At 36.2% G+C, this 21,055-nt stretch overlaps 2 protein-coding genes across 2 annotated transcripts; both read right to left on the bottom strand.

The window, feature by feature from the left end:
* Positions 1 to 4,870: 4,870 nt before the first annotated feature.
* LOC121810967 (probable calcium-binding protein CML44) lies at positions 4,871 to 5,695 on the bottom strand. The gene has a single exon (XM_042211720.1). It carries the CDS (start codon positions 5,519 to 5,521, stop codon positions 5,048 to 5,050), a length of 474 nt encoding a protein of 157 aa, XP_042067654.1. The 5' UTR covers positions 5,522 to 5,695; the 3' UTR covers positions 4,871 to 5,047.
* Positions 5,696 to 13,444: 7,749 nt separating this feature from the next.
* On the bottom strand, positions 13,445 to 19,440 carry LOC121810605 (UDP-sugar pyrophosphorylase-like). Its single transcript, XM_042211368.1, has 17 exons — positions 19,181 to 19,440; positions 19,010 to 19,114; positions 18,470 to 18,586; positions 18,048 to 18,188; positions 17,717 to 17,816; positions 17,357 to 17,484; positions 17,204 to 17,275; positions 17,041 to 17,105; positions 16,888 to 16,948; positions 16,674 to 16,791; positions 15,902 to 16,026; positions 15,648 to 15,724; positions 15,123 to 15,228; positions 14,956 to 15,015; positions 14,714 to 14,794; positions 13,877 to 14,116; positions 13,445 to 13,807 (listed from the first exon to the last, which is right to left on the bottom strand). The coding sequence occupies exons 1-17, from the start codon at positions 19,283 to 19,285 to the stop codon at positions 13,631 to 13,633; spliced, it is 1,878 nt and encodes a 625-aa protein (XP_042067302.1). The 5' UTR covers positions 19,286 to 19,440; the 3' UTR covers positions 13,445 to 13,630.
* Between the last annotated feature and the right edge of the window lie 1,615 nt (positions 19,441 to 21,055).

Genomic DNA, 21,055 nt, shown 5'->3' with positions numbered 1-21,055 from the left:
GCCGTTGGTGATGGTTTTGTTTGTGAGTGAGTACTACAACCTTGCCCTATGGATTGCTAAACCCAAAGGGCATGAATTCAAGTTTCTTTCAAAATTATTATCTTCAATCTGTACATTATTCACTGCTACAAATGTACATTATTAGATACTATTGGAACATTTTTTACTGTACCAAATATAAAACACACATTAAAAAATAAAATTTAATTCATGTGGTGGTACTATACCCTAGCCCCATGAGTTGATAAACCCAAGGTGAATGATTCAAACTCTCTGCCCTTGGTGATGGTTTCGTTTGTGAGTGGGTACTACAACCTAGCCCCATGGATTGCAAAACTCAAATGGTATGAATTCAACTCTCGTCAAACATTAAATACTTACACAAGTACATCATTAAGTATTACGCATGTACATTAAATGCCACTTGCCGTACATTATTTAGTTTTACTTAGCCTAAACATTATTCCCTTAAACATGTACATTATATAAATTCGGATTGTACATTATTAGACATTAGGCGTACATTATTTCTTGTAAGAGACATATGCATTACTCAGAAACTGACGAGAATATTGAACTCCTATTTCTCCAGTATTTTTTAGCGAAAAAATAGTTAGAATTGGAGTAAAATCGATGAATCATAGAAAGAAATAAGCATATTGTGATTTAATAAAGGAAAAGAAATAAAAGATAAGTAGATATGCAACAGATGCAATAACTGCCGATTTTTTACTACTCCCCTAAATGCCCTTTTCGATTTTTTTAATTAATTTATTAAATTCATGTGGCATAAAAATCAGCCATTAGATCTTCAAATCGTGGGGCTGAGATTTGGTTGGAAGAATGAACAATAATTAGAAAAATGATATGAATACATCTCTATATAGGTATATATATTTATATATAATAATCAACGGCATACCGAAGATTCAGTATACAGCGGTATAGGAAATCTAATACCGTTACCGTACCGAATCTTCCGGTACGGTATCATACCGTACCGAAAACTACGGTATACCGAAAAATCGGTATTTTTGGTATTTTTTTCGGTATGATAAGTCCGGTATTTCGGTATAATTCTCCACCCTTAGTCATAATATGTGAATTTTCTAGTAGTCCTCTGGTAAATGAAGTTGGCGGATAGCGTTAGGATGCAAACCGTCTCTTTGCTTCAATTTTGTTGTACTTATTCGTTGTTTTTCTTATACAATAATTTCAGATAGATTGTTTAGCTTTTTTTATGATGATTTCATTACATTTTATTTTTGTTTCTATACTTGCTTTATATTGTTATTCCGTTGTAGATCAAATTCCGTTATACTCCATTTTCTGTCAAAATAGAACCGGCCATATATTTGAAAACGTAAAGGCAAGTCATTGCTCTAGATGTGTCAAAATTGTAACCACTAAGGTATCGTTAATTTATAAATAGTCCACCAAGTACAAGAATATTCGGTCAATTCTACATTCCAATTAAACAATATCACACGTTAAATTAACGACATTAAAAAACAATAATTAACAATGACATTGAAAATTTATGGCGTGCAATAGCCTTAAAAAGACTCAATAGCATGCTCCCTCCGTTCCATAGTAATGGAGTCATTTTTGTCATTTTAGTACGTTTCATAGTAGTAGAGTCATTTTCCTTTTTAATAGTCAACACATTTATTCTCATTTACTTTACTCTCTTTTACTTTATTCTCTTTTCATCTCTACACCTTTTTCATTTCCTATTTTATTCTTCTTTTACTGAACCCACTTTCTTAATCTCCGTGACGGAAAGAAATGCACCTTTCAAGGTATTGATGGTATTTTCATCTATTGACTGTGACATTAATTTTTACGAGTATCCTTACCTCAAAAATATTTAAAATTCTTTAATTATTAAAAATTGAAGAAGGAACTTGTCTTGCATGTCACAAAATTAAGTGATAATATTGAAGGTCAAATTATATTTAGAAAATTCGTAAAAAAAATATATAGTTCAAAAATATTTAAAATTCCTTAATTATTAAAAATTGAAGAAGGAACTTGTCTTGCCTGTCACAAAATTAAGTGATAATATTGATGGTCAAATTATATTTAGAAAATTTGTCAAAAATATATAGTAAAGATATTTATAAAAAATATGAGTATGTGATAAGTTTATTAAAAATATGCACCCTTCAAGGTATTGAGGGTATTTTCGTCAAAAAAAAATTTGAAAATAGTAAAAAGTACTTCGATTGATATTAACTTATAGTTGATGGACCTCAAGTGATATTTTCAAAGTGCACGAACCTAAAATGATACTTTGACAAAGTTTATGGACAAAAAAAATGTTCCCTCAATTATTAAAGAGGATATTGGCACCTAATATTGTGGAAATTTAAAAAAGTTAGGTTTTTTCCATGAACTTTGAAATTGACAAATAATATCACGAACTTTACCCCGGATTTGTTATTTCCCACCAATGAAAAAATTCCGGCTATATTAATAGATTGAAGAACAAATTTAGAGGGTATGCTTCAAGAAAAACTATTCTCAAAGATTGAGAATCTTGAAACTCTCGAAGTTGTTGTCGAGAAATTACGAAAAAAATCTGTATCATGATATTATTTGACGGAATTTTTTCATTGATGGAAAATAACAAACTCGGGATAAAACTCGTGATATTATTTGTTAATTTCAAAGTTCGTGGGAAAAATTCAACTTTTTGAAAGTTTTATAATATTAGGTGTCAATATCCCTTATTTAAATGTCACACGCTTTCGTTGTCGTACTAACGTACGGTTAATATTGGTTGACACAATCTTATGATAGAATTACATATGAAATTTCGAGGAAAGAGAGTGGCGAAAACCGAACAAAGTTAGGAACATTCTGGTAATCGATCAATTGGCTTATTACTAAAACAGAAATTAAATTTATTTTTTTGGGATAAGATTTTTATGTTTAAATCATTGTTTTATGTTTTTTTAAGGAAGTATCAGGAGCCCACAGCTTCAGATTTTATGTGGCTTTGTCATTTGTGTGTATAAGAGCTCTGGATGTCGATTTTTAATTTTTAATTTTGTTTTCCATGGTTGTGGGTGATGACATATCACATATGGCAGTGTAATCTTGGTGATGGTGATTTTAGAACAATTTAAATTCAAGTGGAATTTTGAACCTAAAAAAATGAGTTATAGGATTTCTTTATTCAAGATTTATCGTTTTTCATTTTATTTTTTTCTTTTTTAAATTTTGGTGACTGAATGTTGGTTATGAAAAGATGAAATTAAAATTAAAATTAATATTAATATATATGCATAAGAAGAACGACGATTTAAAAAAAATCTTAACTAGTTTTTAAATGAGATGAGTACATATTAATATAGTAAGTCCAGCCCACCATTCGTATATATTGAAGCATTAAATTCATATTTAATTGATAGAGCTTTTGTCAACCCCAATCAAAATTCATTAAATTATGTTTCGAGAAGGGCTGGCTTGCCAAATTACCCAGAAATTACATGAGTTGAATTTTTCGTAAATATAGGAATAATAGGATTATGATTTGCTGAATAAATTATAATAAATCACAATACAAAATTATTGAGGTCGGTTTCTCCCTATTTTGTAGAGAGAGATGACTCTTTGCTCATTGAAAGGGTATTATTTGTTTCGTATATATGTATAGGTATATAGAGAGAGTATGACAGACGTGGAGACCAATAATCTATATATATCTGTATATTAATAATATTATATGTAACTGTAATTTTTAGTTTTTAACACCAAAATTTTAACAGTAGTTATTACACAAGATTAATTTCTTTATTTTTCTCCTTTTTCTTTTCACTCTCATTTTTTCAAACATTAGAAAAATTGTGTGATAACGCATATGATAAAATATTGCTTTTGTCAATTGTCACAGTTAAATACATAACTTTACTTATTGCCTTATTGGAATTTAACTTAATACTATAATCTAAACTATTTATAATTATGACTAAACTTATTAATTTTTGTATAAAGTCTTAAATATCGATATGTCATGTTCATGCACCATCCATATATGGGTGTATTAGTTATATTAACAGTTAACACTAGACTAAAAAATCATTATTAAAAAATATAACATAATCTATTCATCCAAAAGAAAAAATAACTAATTCTGTTTGATAATACTAATATTTTTTAAAAAATATACTCCCTCCGTCCCGCATTACTTGCACTATATTCCTTTTTGGGCGTCCCAAGATACTTGCACTCTTTCTACTTTGAGTAAAAATTAGCGTTAATTAAGCATACCCTTATTACACTTAAAATGTCCGTGCCGAAAAGTAAACGTGCGACTAATTAATTTAGTTACCGAAAAGTAAACGTGCGACTAAACGTGCGACTTATTAAATTAGTTACCCTTATTAGTTACTCATTCCTTAATCTCCGTGCAGAAAAGTAAACGTGCGACTAACCCGGGACGGAGGAAGTATAAACTATTTCCTTTTTATTCCGTCCTTGAAAAGTATAAACTTTCTAAATTTGGAAACTCATTTATATCTAATGAGGTAAGATTCATTCTCCACTAACAGTAGTTTAAAAACTTTTTATCATTTTGGAATGTTTACTAGTACTAGTATTTGTCTCATTTATTTTCATCATATTTACTTATATTTTATTATAAAACTAATACGAGAGAGAATTATGTGCGCCTCTCGTGGTCTGTCACATACTAAAGCGAATTATGTGCACCCCTCAATATAAATTAAAAGTAGAATTTAAATTTTATTATTTTAAAAATTAATTATAAAAATGAAATTCATATTTCAAACTTTTTCATACTATCTTTCATAATTCACATTTCTTAAAATTGGTACAGCCAAAAAATAGGACAGTGTAAATGTAATACCGCTCATCATTATATAAATCACAACACAACAAATATACACACCAATCTCAATATCAATCCTAACAATATAAGGTTAGACAAAAAAAATCAATTTTGTGTATGTCACTTGAAAAAAAATACCTTCTCCAAACAAAAACCCGTATATTTTTTTCTGCGTCCGCCCCAGAAAACTTACACATGATCAGGATCAGAAGTTGGAGAAACAGACATCATATTCTTGAACTCATGAAAATCCAAAACCCCATCGGAGTTACGGTCGTAAACTCTGATCATATCCTTACACTCGTCGTCGCAGCCGCCTCTCTTCTCGAGCAACCCTAACCGGGAGAGGACTTTCTGCAGCTCCTCGCCGGAAATGTAGCCGTCCCCATTCAGGTCGAAGACCTCAAACGCCTTCAGCAGGTCGTGTTCATGTTCGTGTTCGTGTTCCGATGTGCGGGCCTTGACCATGGCCTCGTAGAAGAAGAGGAACTCGATATAGTCGAGGCTCTCCCTCCCGACGAGCTTCTGGAGCTCCTCGGGCGCGGTGTGGATGCCGATTTGGTGGAGGAGATGGTGCAGCTCGTCAATGCCGACTACTCCTTTGTTTTTCTTGTCCAAGTTTTTGAAGATTCTGTGGAGATCGTCTGAGCTGATCGGAGACATATGTAAATGTAATTAAAGAAGAAGACACACTTGTTAATTTGATTGATTGAATTTTGGAGTTGGGAGAGGCTAATGGTTTATATAATAGGAAGAGAGGGAGAGAGCGTTGAAAATCTAAGTGTTTTTATGTGACGGTTTCGAATGCGTGTATAACGGTTATTTGACTAATTGTATATGGAGCAGCACTTATGTTCAAAGTAGAATATTTATTTACTATTAAACCCAATTTATAGTTGGTAAGATGCTTCTTATCCACTTAATAAATTGAAGATCTGAGTCATTACGAGAATAAATGGAGAATTGCTATTATCAACTGAGAAATAATAGAGAATATTTATGAAAAATTAAAGAATTTTTTTTTTATTATTTAGAGTTAATAATAGTTTAGAATATGCGCATTCCATACATTTCAATTTATAGTTACGATTTTTATTTTGATTTTATATATGGTTTGAACTTGATAAAATTCTCATATAGTTGGAATTGTGACCGGTCAAATGGTTTTGATCGCGTTGTTCATGTGACGGAACATTTAATTTGTAAAATTAAATGATATAGGATCGCTCTACGTTTGGAATAGATGATCGTGATATATTCATTTTTTCTAAACTGATTCTCGATTCCCTCTCAGCTTTGTTTTTTTTGTCAAAGCTCTGTTCCTTGCTATCATCCGGTTCACTGGAGCTCTACTGCTAGCGATGCTGCTACTTCAGAGACGAAGTTGTTTTATCTTTAAGGATGACATGTCAATCCGAGAGTACTATCGGGACGTATCTTGTTTTGTGGAAAGTGGACTCATCAACTCGGCTTAAAATTATATCTACGGTTTATAGATTTTTATTTGTATTTTTATTTCAGTTTATTTCCGCGTAATTTTTGTATTCTTCGTTGGATTGTATTACGCCCTGCTAGAGTTTTATATCTCTACTCTGTTTTCACAACATAATCCACATCTAACCAAGGATGATGAGGTCTGAATTGCACTCAGAAAATAGTGTAAGAACGTCAATTTTTTTAAGTGCGATTCTGATCACTTCGGTGGTCGTATTCAGTGTTTTAAGGTCGAATTTTGGTGAAGAATACAATTTTGGTGTGATTGTGGCTACAATTTCTAAAATTTCTTTGATTGGTGTTGGAGAATGGTAAAGGGAATTTTCAGTAGTTGTTTCATTCTTATTTTTGTTTGTTACTATGTTTTTCTAGTTCGGAATAATCATGAACTTTGAGAAAGTGAGGTGTGGTGGAAAATTCACTTGCACGATGTTGAAAAAATGTTTTATACGATGTACATATTAATTATAATTATGAAAGAATTAACTATTCTATATATAGATAGTGGAGTATAATATTAACATGTATACAGAGTGAAATTCGTAATATAACTATAAAAAAGGTTATGTTGTATCATATTTAGATATTTTATAGTATATACTTATGGTATCTAGTTACATAGTTTTGGAGGAGAAATGGAGAATAAATGCTACGATAAACTTTTCATAATGTATAATAGGAGCTAGTATAATATATTTGAAAGTTTATTTTTTATCATTTATATTCAAAAAAATGAGTTAGCCTGCATAAAATTTTTTATTCCAAGATGAACATAACTTGACCACGTTTTCTTATTAGTAAAGATTAAGGATACAAGTCATATTTCCAATTTTTTAAAATACAAATATAAAATTGAAAAACTATTGTTATTAAAAAAAGAAATTCCAACAAAATAACTCACTTTGCTAAGTTTTTTCCTCAAACATACTTGTATAGATACGTATCTAATTTCAATATTCATATAAATTAATTGAATATAATTTGAATATGTGTGTATAAACATAAATCTATCCCTATTTGTAATATATTAAAATTATTTTATAAAGATAAATATCAATTAGAGAATTTGCTAACACATAGTGGTATAAAAGTTTAGAATGAATCTCAAATCCCCTCTCAATCTTAAGATTAAATAGTAAGTATATTGTTAAGAAGGGTTTACCATTTCATATGTATAACTATGTCAAATTAGGCATTCCTCCAAAGAAAACTGTATTAAATTAGGCTAAAAATGAAAAAAATAAAATAAAATGTTAAGTGGGCGGCACGCCGTCGAATAAGTAAAGTAAAATGACAAAAAAACAGAATCTAGAGGATCCTAAGTTTGCTAAATACATGGTTTGGACTAATGGAAGATTCTTACAAAGTTCTCAAGTCAACATGGATTATGTCCCACACAAAGAGAGAGAACCTGAGATAATTAATGACCAACTTAATCAACGGTCCATAATTAGTTCAAGTTACCATCCCACGTTCACTAAATTATTTTGTTAGAAGAAAAATATAATAAGAAAATGAAAAAAAATTCATGTGAGGCCAACGACTTTAACTGCCACTCCAAATCATGGGTTGCGACCTACAAAATCTCTCACGCGGATCCCTATAATATAAGAATCTATCCTCAATTTGATGAAAATTCTACAGATTTATCAATACAAAAAAAACAATAATTAGATTTTTTTTATCAGCACTAGCGAACACCGTGCCGATTTATAGACATCTCGAAAGATGGAATAGCTGACCCATTCAGATTTAAGGTTGCTCCATATCCAGGCAGATATCAATCTCTTAATCATTTAGAGCATCTCCAATGCACGGATGTCCCATTCGGACATCCACTAGGACTTCCCAAAAACACCTCATGCCACGTCACTAGGACTTCTCATCCCACTGCCACGTCACTAGGACATCCCCTTCACAATCCGCCCTTCCCACTAGGACTTCCCGCAATAAAAAAATCACAATTATTTATAAGCGTAATGGAATTATAATTTTGACACGGAATACGGGAAAATTGTGAATGCTTCATTAAAAAAAATTACATAAAAAAAAGAAAAAAATAACATGATAAAAATAACATAATACGGGAAATTTAGACTCGGCTCACTCCGCGTTGTCCTCGTCGCCCGTGCCGCCCTCGCCCTCGCCCGTGCCGCCCACGTCGTCCCCGCCGCTAATCTCGGCGCCATCATCTCCAATATCCCCAAATCGCGCCGACATCCATCGATGACATCCTTCAACATCCTTTTGTACACAGGATCTGTCGTGCTATGCCACCTATGCATGGTCCGGACCAAACTAGTCGTTATCTGCGAGCGGGCGAGACGATCGTACTCTTCTGGGGGAGCAGGGGCCTCCGATTGGACCTCGAACGACCCGCTACCGCTGCTGCTTCCCCTAGCCTTCCGCTGCGCAGCCTTTTGCCCAATCGGGCGACGACGCCGGCGGGAGTCTGATTGAGGTAGCGGGGACACTTCCTCGGCTTCCGGGAGCTCGTGCGAACCAGCACTGCTGCTGTATTCACCGGAAGCGTGATCTTCGTCCGCTTCTGCCAGCCCGATTCGACACCCCCACAAAACTTTTGGGAATCCTTCACCACGAGATAGGCCTCCCACTGGTCCAAAACTTTGAACTTCAAGGATCTGTCGGGGTACTGCGCCAAGGCACGGTTCTTCACATCCTCCTCGGACATACCGCTGGTTGCCTGGCGGAGATTGTTTTGGTAGAGGCCGGCAAATCGACTAAGCTTAGGCCTCAACCGCTCCCACTGTTTCCGGCATTGTTCGGGCACGCGACACTTCGCCCCAGCCGGTTTGTGTGTGAGGTAGGCTTCAGCGACGCGATGCCACAGTCTGTCAATATGCTGGTTAGCACCGACATAGGGATCCTCGACTATTGAAACCCAAGCCTTCGAAAGCGCGACGTTTTCCGACACGCTCCAGACCATCCTCTTTCCCGTCTCCTCATCATCCTCCTCCTCAGCCACAGTTCGCGAGGAAGAGCCCGTGGCTTTCCCCTTGCCCTTGCCCTTGCCCCGGGGCCCTTGCCCCTGCCCCTTGCCGCTGTGCCCACATCATCGGGAGTCTCCCTGACTGGAGATAGCCCCAACTCCTCAAAAGAGAAAGTATCCACGCCGGTGAACTGATTCTCCGGAACAAAACTGGAGGGGGTATTAGTAGACAACATATCGATAACCGACCGATAGACATCGTCCGCTAGTGGTTCAGGGCCCCTGCCACCCCCTCCCCCAGGCATGGTCTGCATCATCCCCGGCATCATCCCACCCATCCCCATCATATTTGGGGTCATGCCCCCCATCCCCATCCCCATCCCCATCCCCATCCCCATCATATTTGGGGTTATGCCCCCCATCCCCGCTCCCTGGGCATCATACCACCCATACCACCCATCCCACCCATCCAATTGTACATATTGCAGTAAGGGGACATCATACCACTCATCCCACCCATCCCACCCATACCACCCATCCTACCCATTCCACCCATCCCCGACATTGCCGGAACCGTTGTCGCATTTCCACTAGAGTTTCCCTCCAGTTCGGCGGGAAACGTCAGAGTCTGCGACTCGCTCGTGGCGGGGGAGTTCCTGTCGTTCTCCATTAAGTAGAAATGAAATTTGTAGTAAAAGAAGAGAGAAACTTGTTAACACAAGTGGTGCGAATGAAATGAAGTTCAACGAGCTGTATATATAGAGTTTAAAAAAAATTAAATACTGGACGTCCGACCCGGACGCCCGACCCACGCCACAATGGCGGACGTCCCGGTCGCCCGTCGCGGATGTCTGACCAGACGTCCGCCATTGGAGATGCTCTTAGTTAAGAATGGACGAGTCACATGTTATTCGACCATACCCCTTGTATTGCAATAATTATTGATCTTCATGTTGAAGAAAGCAAAAGCAGACATATGCTGGAAATAGAAAATATGGAAAGATGTTGTAGCTGCATTCAATTCAAATACCGAGAATGTTACGTATATATAGCATAGCTGAGAACCATCTAGAACTAGCTCTTAATCTATGTACTGTAATCTCATACTTAACACAAGTTAATCATAACTGGATTTGAATCTACTACATTGCTTTCTTAGTGCTCTTTTGATCAACACTTCTCTCCAAGTACGTTGGTGGTCCCTTGGCATAGCCGTTGTCTATGTGGCAGTACTTTCCTTTGGCTAGGATTGCATACAATTATCTTTCTTTATTTCATTGTTGAAAGCAATCTTGTCTTGAACATTTGTCTCTTCACCAAGTTCTCTAACAGATTTTACTTATAATATTGTCTTTCCTATTACAAATGATAAGAGTAGATAATATATATGGCTAGTAAAAATTAACTTGTTCTGTGTTTGAACTAAGACCATTAGGAGTGGGGCACCCTAAGGCGCGCCACGTCATCAGTTTTATCCTCCTACCCTCCACCTGCAGTGGGGCGTCCTATGGCGCGCCACGTCATCAGTTGTACTATTGTTTTGTTTAATTAATTTAAATGTTTTCAAATATAGTATGCAAATGAAAATTAACAAAAAAAGAACGAGTAATTAAAAACCGACGAATATTGATTACAGAAAAAGTTACACGATTCAAGTTACACTAAAAACCGGCTAATCTACGCAATTCCTAACTTCCGGCGCAGCTCATCGATCAACGCCCGGAGATATTCGGCTTCGTCGGGGTCCGTACACTTCTTGAGGGCCTTGTGCGTCTGCAACAACGTCCTCGCCATCGAGACTGTTGCCAACGACTCAAAGGCGGCGGCCTTCGGGGTAGGGGCCGGGAACGGCGATGGGGTTGCGGCGGTCGAGGATGATGTCACCGTAGCCTTCGCCTTGGCCTTCGCAGCCTTGACGCCTATGGGACGCAGGGAGGACATCGGTGTGCCGGTACTATCGTCCTCCATGTACGTCCGGTTGAGGTCTACCGTACGATTCCCGCAGTCGCTGCTCGTGCCACCACCAGCTTCGGTGGCCTTCGACCTCTTTTCCCCCGGTGTGCACAATCCCGCCTTGGAACTTCTGCTTGTCCCTCAAGAGCGCCAAGATTGCCTCGTGCTTGAACTCGCCGTACAGGGACTGGTACGACAACAACGCTTTGGAGCGCACGTCGCTCAAGCTCTAGCCGCTCCCCTGCCCCCGCGCGCACTTTTCGTACTCCGACGAGAACATGTTTATTTGCTTCTTCACTTGGTCCCAGTGCTTGCGGAGCTGCTCCCGTTGGCACTTGTACACTCTCGGCGGCTTCGCCTCATTGTAGCGCTCGGCAATGCTATCCCAGTACGCGATCTGCCTTTGGTTGTTCGCGAATATCGGATCCTCCGATATATCCACCCAACACCTCGCCAATATGAGGGTTTCATCCGGCTGATAGTTTGTACGGCCGGGTGCGTACTCTTCACATACTTCCGGAGGTGGCAACTTGTACGCGCGATGCCGGGTCTGCTTCTTTTTGGCGGGCGCGGCGGGAGGGGGCGACGGGTCGGTTTGGCGACGGCTCCATGTCAGACAAATCGTACGATTTCGTGCTGAATTCGGGATCGTACTGCGTGTTGGTGGCGAATGATCGATATTCGCCGGGTTCTGTACCCGGCCAACGCGCCTCACCACTGAACATCAGACTGTTGGGACTTGATGAATCCATTTCGTAGTAATAAAAAAATGTGAGTTTCGAGAGTGGAATCGCGAAATGAAATGTTAAAAATGAATGGTATTTATAAAAAAAATGAAACCGCGTGTCATCGTCCGCGACCATTGTCCGCGGAGCTCACAATGCGGCGGACGATGGTGCGGACGACAGGCTATCGTCCGCGCTATACGCCGCAGACGATGTATCGGCAGTGAGCATCGGGCGCGCCCAATTCCAGGCACCCACAATGGTGCCATTTACCGCGCCCGAGGACGATGGACGCCATCAGGCGTGCCATCGGGCGCCCCATTGTGGGTGCTCTAATCTGATATTATAAAAATATTAATTTTATCATAGAGAATGACAAGACTTATAAATCAAGACTAATCCTTTGTAACATTATCTCAAAATTAAGTCCCATACTCTATTTAGCTAGCCAAACAATATTCATTAGAACCAATATTATCTAATTCATCAAATCAAAACATCTTATTATTTGGAATACACCCACTACCAAAAAACATCTAAAGGTATTTTTTCATTCAATTAAATACAGTACTATTTTTTGTATACACCAGTTATATTTCAAAAAGATTTCATTCTTGTCGTCTAAACCAAAATTAAGTGATACAAGTGAAAGCGTGAAAAGGCAAAATATCAAAATGTATTTGTCAAATGTATCATCGGTTTAAGGAGGATTTTTTTTTCACTCTAAATTTTGATCATTTGTTGATACAAAACACAATTAGACTTTACATACGTATTGAATGACTAAACTGTCATAGCTTATTGGCATACAAGAGATACTAATAATTAAGACGTCAAACTAATAAATTAGTGGTTTGAGTTATTTAGAGGGTTAATAAGTTGATATTCATTTCTTAGGTAACAATAATAATATTAAAATGGATTAAACTATTATAGTACTCCTATAATTAAACCCTCTCACCATAATTTATGTAATGCAGATAACATAGTACTAATACATCCAATAACCAAATAGTATTATATACATGTGATATAAGACATTTCAATCAAATATAATAAACGTTAATTTTAAAGAAATATCATTTTTTTCATGTTGCTTTCCTACCAGTTTCAGGCCAAGAACATTGTCAAAATGTAACAGCACGTTACTATTATACTAGTTTAGATTCGATTAAGTTAAAATAAAATTCCAAGTCTTGAATTTTCTTTTTAAAAAAAAAGTTCCAATTCTTGAATTTCGAAAATCAAGGTCGAAATCAACAATAATCAATTAATCAAACTTGAAGACTTTTAGATATTTAACTCTTCTAGGAAATTCAATACAATGTAGAATTCTAACAAGAAAAATGAGTGAATCACAACTAGTAAACGAAATCAATCAAAAACATCACGATTACGAAAGGAAAATTAGACTTTTTTTTAAACAAGTGGAGCAGAAATGTAAAGCACGCGAAAATGATGAAATATCACAGAAATCAGATCTAAACTACTGTTATTTTCTTCCATTATTCAACGTTCAGAACTCAGAAGCATGAATCATCAATAAATTGCAAGAGCCCCAATAAAGCAATAATTTTATTTGATATAATGTTACAAAAATCATACTCCTTAAAGTAAGATTGAATCATGCAAGAAGTTGCAGACATGCCTCTATTTATCGCAAGGGCTTAACGAATACTTTCCGGGCTCTTTGTATGTTTTCTCCAACTGCTCCACTTTGATCATTTTGAAACCTCTGATCCTCACTTCTTCCGGCACTGAAGTATCCTTGAAATCGACTTTTTCAATGGTCCACCCCGCGTTGTGCACGCTGCCTCCCACTTTAACCTGTTGAGAGAATGCCCGGTAAATAAGGGCTGCTGTTGTTGGCCATTGTCAGATTTACAGTTAACATACCTCAGCACCGTCTGCAGCATCGATAATTAGAGCTCCATCCAAGGCAAGATCCTGGAGAAAGATGCTTTTGCCCTTTAATGCAATGGTTGATCTTCCTGTAATGGAACAGTTTCCGTTGACTTTGCTTTTGATATCTGAGAATGTAAGCCCCCATTTAGGTTTCCATGCAATACGAGGCCATACGTCCACCTCCTGCCCGTTGAATATATCTTGAACTGGATCATCCACCTTGACGCCAACCTGTTAATGGAACAACATGTTCAATTGCATCTCAAACAAAGCACTAGCAACGAGAAGAGCTTTAATTCTTTTGTTCAGTGGAGATATTTTATAGTTATGGGTGATGACAAATAGCAAATCCAGTTATGTATAAGACATTGTTTCTGTCGGTATGCATACAAACTTAGAGAAAAAAAAGTCTAACACGTACTCTAATACAAGATGCAAGCAATCACATAAGTAAACTGATGTTCGATGTATTTTCAAGAAAAAACTGTTGTAGGACATAGATATACAAACCCAAAAATTGAGATACACAACAAGCCATTGCTAGAAGGGTAAGGAAGAAAAGAAATACTACTTCATCAATGAGAAGAGTCTAAAAAACTAGAACACTCCAATAAACATATTTTTGAATCATAGTGTTCTGTGTCCTAAAAACATATAATGATGTTTCAACAATGAGCAACAACGATCATCTGGTGAAAAAGTGATTCATTCATGACGTAATTTGTAAAGGAAAGAAGTTCTAAGGTATGCACTTTGTTAGTACTATATAGTATAGGAAACAAGTTTACATATAAATCTTTGTATTTGTAGGAGTTTTCAGTATATTACCTTTCTCAAAATAAGGCTGTGTGCCCTATATATAGCCATCTCACCAGAAGTAGCACTGTGATATGGATTGCCTTTAGGTACCTAAAAATACAAACACAAGATCCAAAAACAATTTCAAAAGGTTAAATATATCATGCATTAAAAAACACCATATTTTGTACAAGCGTTTCTGAAAGGAAAAATCATTAAAGATAGACTAATATAGTAAAGAGAATTCGATAAGTACAAAAGTATAGTCATACCTTAGCGGCATCCTCGGGATTATTCTTGACAGGTGCATAAGCAAACCAAGCTTCCATTACCTGAGTTGTATAAACATGTATTCGGCATGAAAAAAAAAACAGAACTTCCAGCAGAGGGCACACAGAACAAAGTTTAAATTTCAAGCCAAATTGGAATTTATGCTTACAGTAAATCCAACTCTAGCTGACGGTGGCAGAGTTTTAGGATAATCTTGCATCATACATTCAAGTCGAGTTGATGATTTGAAAGCAGTTTTAGTAGAATCTTTGTATCTGAAGTAGACAGTAAATCATTAGCAGCTCATAAACTAGGGCAAGAAAAAGTCATAGCAATATCCATGCTTGGTAGATCACTAGACCAGTCCAGGTAACCCATTGCAGATAGACGAAGATCAAATTTCATTGATAAGACAACAGCATTCATGAGTCTCGTGGTCATTCATGAAAATTACTGATTCACTGAGCCCGACATAATGAAATAATCTGGTGAACTCATTTTAGAATATTTCGCTTCTATTTTATCAGATGGAGCACACAAATGAAGTAGAAATTGCAATTTGGTAAGGCATAATTGCTACTAGCCCTAGAAGACATTAGATTTAATACTTGTAGAATTAAGTTCACAAGACACCAGAAGGCCCCTCTTGAAGCAGAGAATAAATATAAAGCCATATAAGAGATGCATGGCTTACTTTGGATTGACGAACTCCTTAATAGAACCACCAGTTTTGGAAAGTTCTTCCAGATAAGGGCCAATTTCAAAAATCAACTGCATAAGAAAAGGTAAACCAAATATTCAGATTACTTGATATGCAAAGGTAGATTATAATAGCCAATAGTGAAAACAGCATGATTTGAAATGACTCATCACACTTGACACTGCTAGATCATCTGAGATATTATAACAAGGATATGCTTAGTAGTCTTAGATGATGTATATACATACTTGGTTTATGTTTCCTGGAAATGGAGAATATCCTGTTTCATTGTTCATATCACCATCCGGATATCCTGATGCTCTCAACAATGGATCAAGTTGATTGTATTCCACATTGATCACCATTGACCGCCCTGACCAAAATTTATGATCAATTTATCAATACTTGTATGAAGACATAGTCGGTAACTGTTATGTTAGTAATCAAAATTGAAGTGCTTGAGGCAGTCAAGTAATAATAAAGAGTGGCACAATCCTCTTCGCACTTATAAAGAGAGAATATTAGCAATTTGTTAGTAAAGAAATTTAAAGCAGCCGTGATTTACAGAATAACAGAAGGTGAAGTAACAATGTTCTGTTATTAAAAGATAACTATAAAATAATAAACCATGGAACTATGCATCGATTCATTCTATTTCTACTTTCTCTTTTATATGATTAGTTGAGGCATTTTATCTACAATCTAAATGTACCATCTGGCAAGTTTCAGCAGAACCGTTAAACAAAGAAAGCTGAGGTTTTAGCATTCCATTATGTGATATGTTAGGGAATTAAATCCACATAAAGAAAATTATCTCAATTAATGCTGAAGACAATCTGGAATCAAATGCTCAGGAATATGAATAATGTGCGTGGTAGCAGGTAAGATTTTGCGTATTCTATAATTGGATGAAGTAGCCAAAAAAAGAGGCTACAGAAAATTAATTCACAATGCAATCATATACTGCAATATTTTTTTAGATATCACCCTGCACGAGCATACAATATCAAAATAGTGTACCATCTTTATGAGTGAGCCTAGTAATTCCTCCAATAGCTTCCTTAGCTTTCCGGGGAACTGCAAGAGAGTTGACATGGTACTCTTTGATGGCACTCACACCTAATGCAGATGGAATTGCCTGTAATGATATATCAGTAAAAGGAACTGATTAAGCAGGGAAATTAGCAACAATGATGATAATAATAAACATCAAATACTGAATTTTCAACAAAACCTTGAAAAGAAGACCATTTGTGTCTTGGAAAAATAAAACCCATTTCCGCCCAGCAGCAAGCCTGGAATGTAGAACAAAGGGTCAATCATTAGTAAAGATTTGAACATGGCGGCAAAAAAACACTAGTATCAAAACAAGAAATCCATGTCATACCATTCTTTAAGGAGACCACTTGAATAGAGAAGTGAATGAACATCACCATGACCATGAGGCTTTGTCTATAGACAAGTTGGACAAAACACCAATGATAATTACATTTCTGAAATAAGCTAATGCTACATTGATTTGGTTCATAAGATTCATATGCGAAAGACACCTGGATTTTGAACTTATTATTTGGATCTACAGCCAGCCTAGCATCATTATCATCTAAACAAGCAACTTTCTCCTGTAATATCCAAAGGAAGCACAAAAGTCAATTTGCAGCAGTTTAAAATTTACTGAAATTATAATCTCTCTCAGAAATCACCTGCTTCAGCAATTTTACTTGTGACGGTTTCATCCCAAAATAAGCATTCTCCTCTAAAAGCTTTGTGGTACGCGAATGAGTATCATCAGATGTCATAATGGCCAAAGGAATTTCAGTCGGTCCTTCACCTACATATATAAGAAGGTAGATATAATTGAAAATGTATATTCTGATCATTAACAAAAGTAAATGGAAATTACTACTCGATAAGGTGTTTACATGACAAATTTTCTGTATTTGGAAAAGAATCTAGTACTAGCAAATACCAACAGTACTAAGTTCTCTATAGTAAGACGGAATAACCCAAAACTAATGCATATTGGTCAACTACTTATGATGAGATATGATTCATATACAAACCTTGACCTAGCTTACAGCTCGCCTCTTGCAAGGCAAGAATAGATTCAATGTAGTGCTGTAAGAAACATATTCCTGTAGTCGATTCCAATGGTAGAGCCACCTGCAAAGGGAAAAATAGCAAGAATAGTGATTGGTCATATGAACTGAAGTTTATTACTATTTCCTCTCATGGCCACATCAAGTTTATTACTGACATTACAGATGAGCACAACACCCAATTATTAATAACAAGTTCACAATGAGAACATGAAACAGATTGACTAACTCCAGAATCAGTTGCATAAAATTAATGGAAAGAATTAGTATTACACTACTTCCACCACTGTCTTACCTTTATACCATTATAGCCAAGACGCTCACCAAGCCCCCCAGCAACAAGTACGAATGCAGCCTTCCTTGCCTCACGGACACCCGCGTTCTCAAATTGAATGAAATTTTCATCACCGAAAGTCAAAATTTCCCCTGATGGTACCTATATTTTCCCAAAGTTGGTGCTTGGCATGAGAAAACTTCAGTGAAGATACGGAAGACAATCCAACATGAAGTGATGTCATCTCTCAAGATTAAGTGATAAAGCAAAGCAGGTTGCTTTCTCAAAAAAACTGGAAGTTGGCTTGGAGGAAAGATATTTGAATCCAGTAAGGATTAAGAGTAATGAAAACCAATAGGTTCATCTTAAATTCTAGAGAAAAATAAACTGAATCTGCTTATGTAATCTGTTTAGCATATTAGTCCAAGGAAAATCTAACTTACTGAAGGAGAAAATCCATCATAGGGGTTCTTTCCAGTCTTCGAATCTGCCAAAAGCTCCCGAGCAGTTGTGATGTAAGAGGCTAGGCCACCAGGGTAACTTGCATTAAGACGAGAAACCTAGAAGATCATTAAAACACAAAAGACTAAGTGCCAGAAAGTTTATCATAACAAACAACCATGAAAATATCAAATCTCATGAAGACATAAGTATTTTCTTTTCAAATAAGGAAATAAAAAAGAAGTTAAGACTTAACACAAACCAATATTCTAATGCACTGTGAAAAAGATCAAATTTGTTGTCTAATGGTACTTCAAAATCTGAAAATCTTAGACAAAATATAAAAAAATCGAGCTCCAATCCGAAAAGATGCGGCCACCAATCAATGTACGAGTCTTCATAGAAGTCAAATTGACGAAATCTGATCTCCACATTGGAGAAGAAGCACAAAATTCAAGCATACCAACAAAGCTGAGTTCAAAATAAGTCAAAATTACAAAGGCGGAAACAGCAATGACAACACACTCTGGCTAAGTAACGACCTGTTCGAAAAACGCACGCTTGCCGTCATCGTCGACCCCGGGTTCGGGCCAATGCTGGAACAAGTGAGCCTGATTCAAATCCAGCAGCATCTTCGCCAACTCCACCTGCACACGGCATCAATAAACCACATCCACCACTAAATTAGGGGGCGATCCGAGAGAAATGCCGACCTGTTCGGGCGAGAAGAGGGAGAGATTGTTGTGGAGATTGGGGGCAGCAGAGGCCAAATCGTGAATGGAGAGTTTAGAAAGAGCATCCACGGCGGCGGTGGCCATGACGTCAGATGACGGTGGGGATAAGTTGATGCGAAGACAACTATGCTCAGAGGCACAAACTACGTATTTTCCAATTCTACAGTTTGTATATAATATACACACAGATTTTGAAGATGGATGGGATGGAGAGTTAGTTATTGTTCGGATGGGGTTAAATATTCTGATCCACTTGGGTTAAATATTCTGATCCACTTGAAATTGAATCATTTTATTCAATCTACTCCGTAATTACTATGACAAGTCGGATTTGTGACAAAAAAAAAATTAATAATAATAATAATGGGGAATCCGCGTGTATTATATGTAGTTCATTTCAAATTTTTTTTAAACATTTTATATTAAACATTAGTATATAATACGTTTCATTTAGTTCTGGAGTTCGTTTTCTGAGTTTCATTTTTAATATGTCTGCTTTCATAATTTCTTTTGAGTATCAAAGATTTTGACAGTTTGTTTCACGTCAGTACTGCTGTTTTAAGTTAGCATTTTAAGATCCCAATTATATTTTTTTAATATGATCTCAGTTAGAATTAAAGATTACTCAAAATGAGCATTCTACCAAAATATTGTTGATTTAATTATTATTTATGTACATTTATCTACATCCAGAATATGACCTAAGACCGATATAGGAAAACATGATGAAAAAAGGTCACGGGTCTTTACATGAAAATGTTCTCTATATCATATTCAATTTTTTTAATTTATTATTGAATCTTACCATCTTACATGTAACTTTTTTTATGTATACAAATTTAGAATTGATTACTAAAACTAAAGTGATTTGGGTGAACAAACTAGCTGGGAATGGCATATTCCTTGGAATATATCCTGATTTACTTTGTAAACAACGTAATTTTTTTTTGGGTAATGAAAGTGAGCAAAGCCCAAACGAGACTACATACTATCGATCATAAGAAATTCCTAACCTATCACGTAATAACCATATAGCAACGCCTGTAGGCGGCTGTTCAAGAACATGCACTCCTCTCTCGAAGTTGTATGCATGGTATGACAAGAAATCTGCAGTAAAATTTTCTTCTCGATGCATATGTCTCACTGATGCCGAATCAAACTCTAGCAATAAGCTACCAATCTTTCCCACTATCGCATGATAGCTGACATTCACCTCAAATTTCCCTGTAATCATAGCGACAGCTACAAGATTATCGCTCTCTACCTCGAACATTTTTATTCCCAACGTTTTTGCAATTTCTAAGCCATGAAAAATGCACCAAATTTCAGCGAAAAGAATAGAACATACTCCGATGTTTGCGACAAACCCTTGTCTCCACTGTCCAGAAACATCACGGAAAAGTCCTCCCCCATATGCACGTAAATTTATTTATTAGTCACTCTGTCTAATTTAAGGCGAAACATTTTTAAGATTTTTATACAATATTATTTATTGAATTAAGTGTAGATAAAATAAATTAGAAAATGTGATGCTTTTATTTAGAAATATATCACTTTTGAGTCGGATATCAAAAAAAAATATTTTCTCCATCCCATATATTTAAGTCATTCCATTTCATGTTATCTCAGTTTAGTTGTCATTTTCTTATGGTCAAAAAGTAAAATATCTACGCTACTTTATTACTTTATTTTATTTTGTTTTCGTTTAGCTCACTAACACGATTTTTTGAATATCATTTTTTTAAATCTCATATTCAAAAAATGATGGGACAAAGGGACTATGTTACTTTGAATGAAATGGACCAAGTACCACTACTCCCTTCATTTCCTTCTAAGTGGAACATTTTTATTCGG

Source organism: Salvia splendens, chromosome 1 (assembly GCF_004379255.2).
Source record: "Salvia splendens isolate huo1 chromosome 1, SspV2, whole genome shotgun sequence".
In the NCBI taxonomy this organism is placed as follows: Eukaryota; Viridiplantae; Streptophyta; class Magnoliopsida; order Lamiales; family Lamiaceae; genus Salvia; species Salvia splendens.
This window is presented reverse-complemented; position numbering and strand designations above follow the sequence as displayed.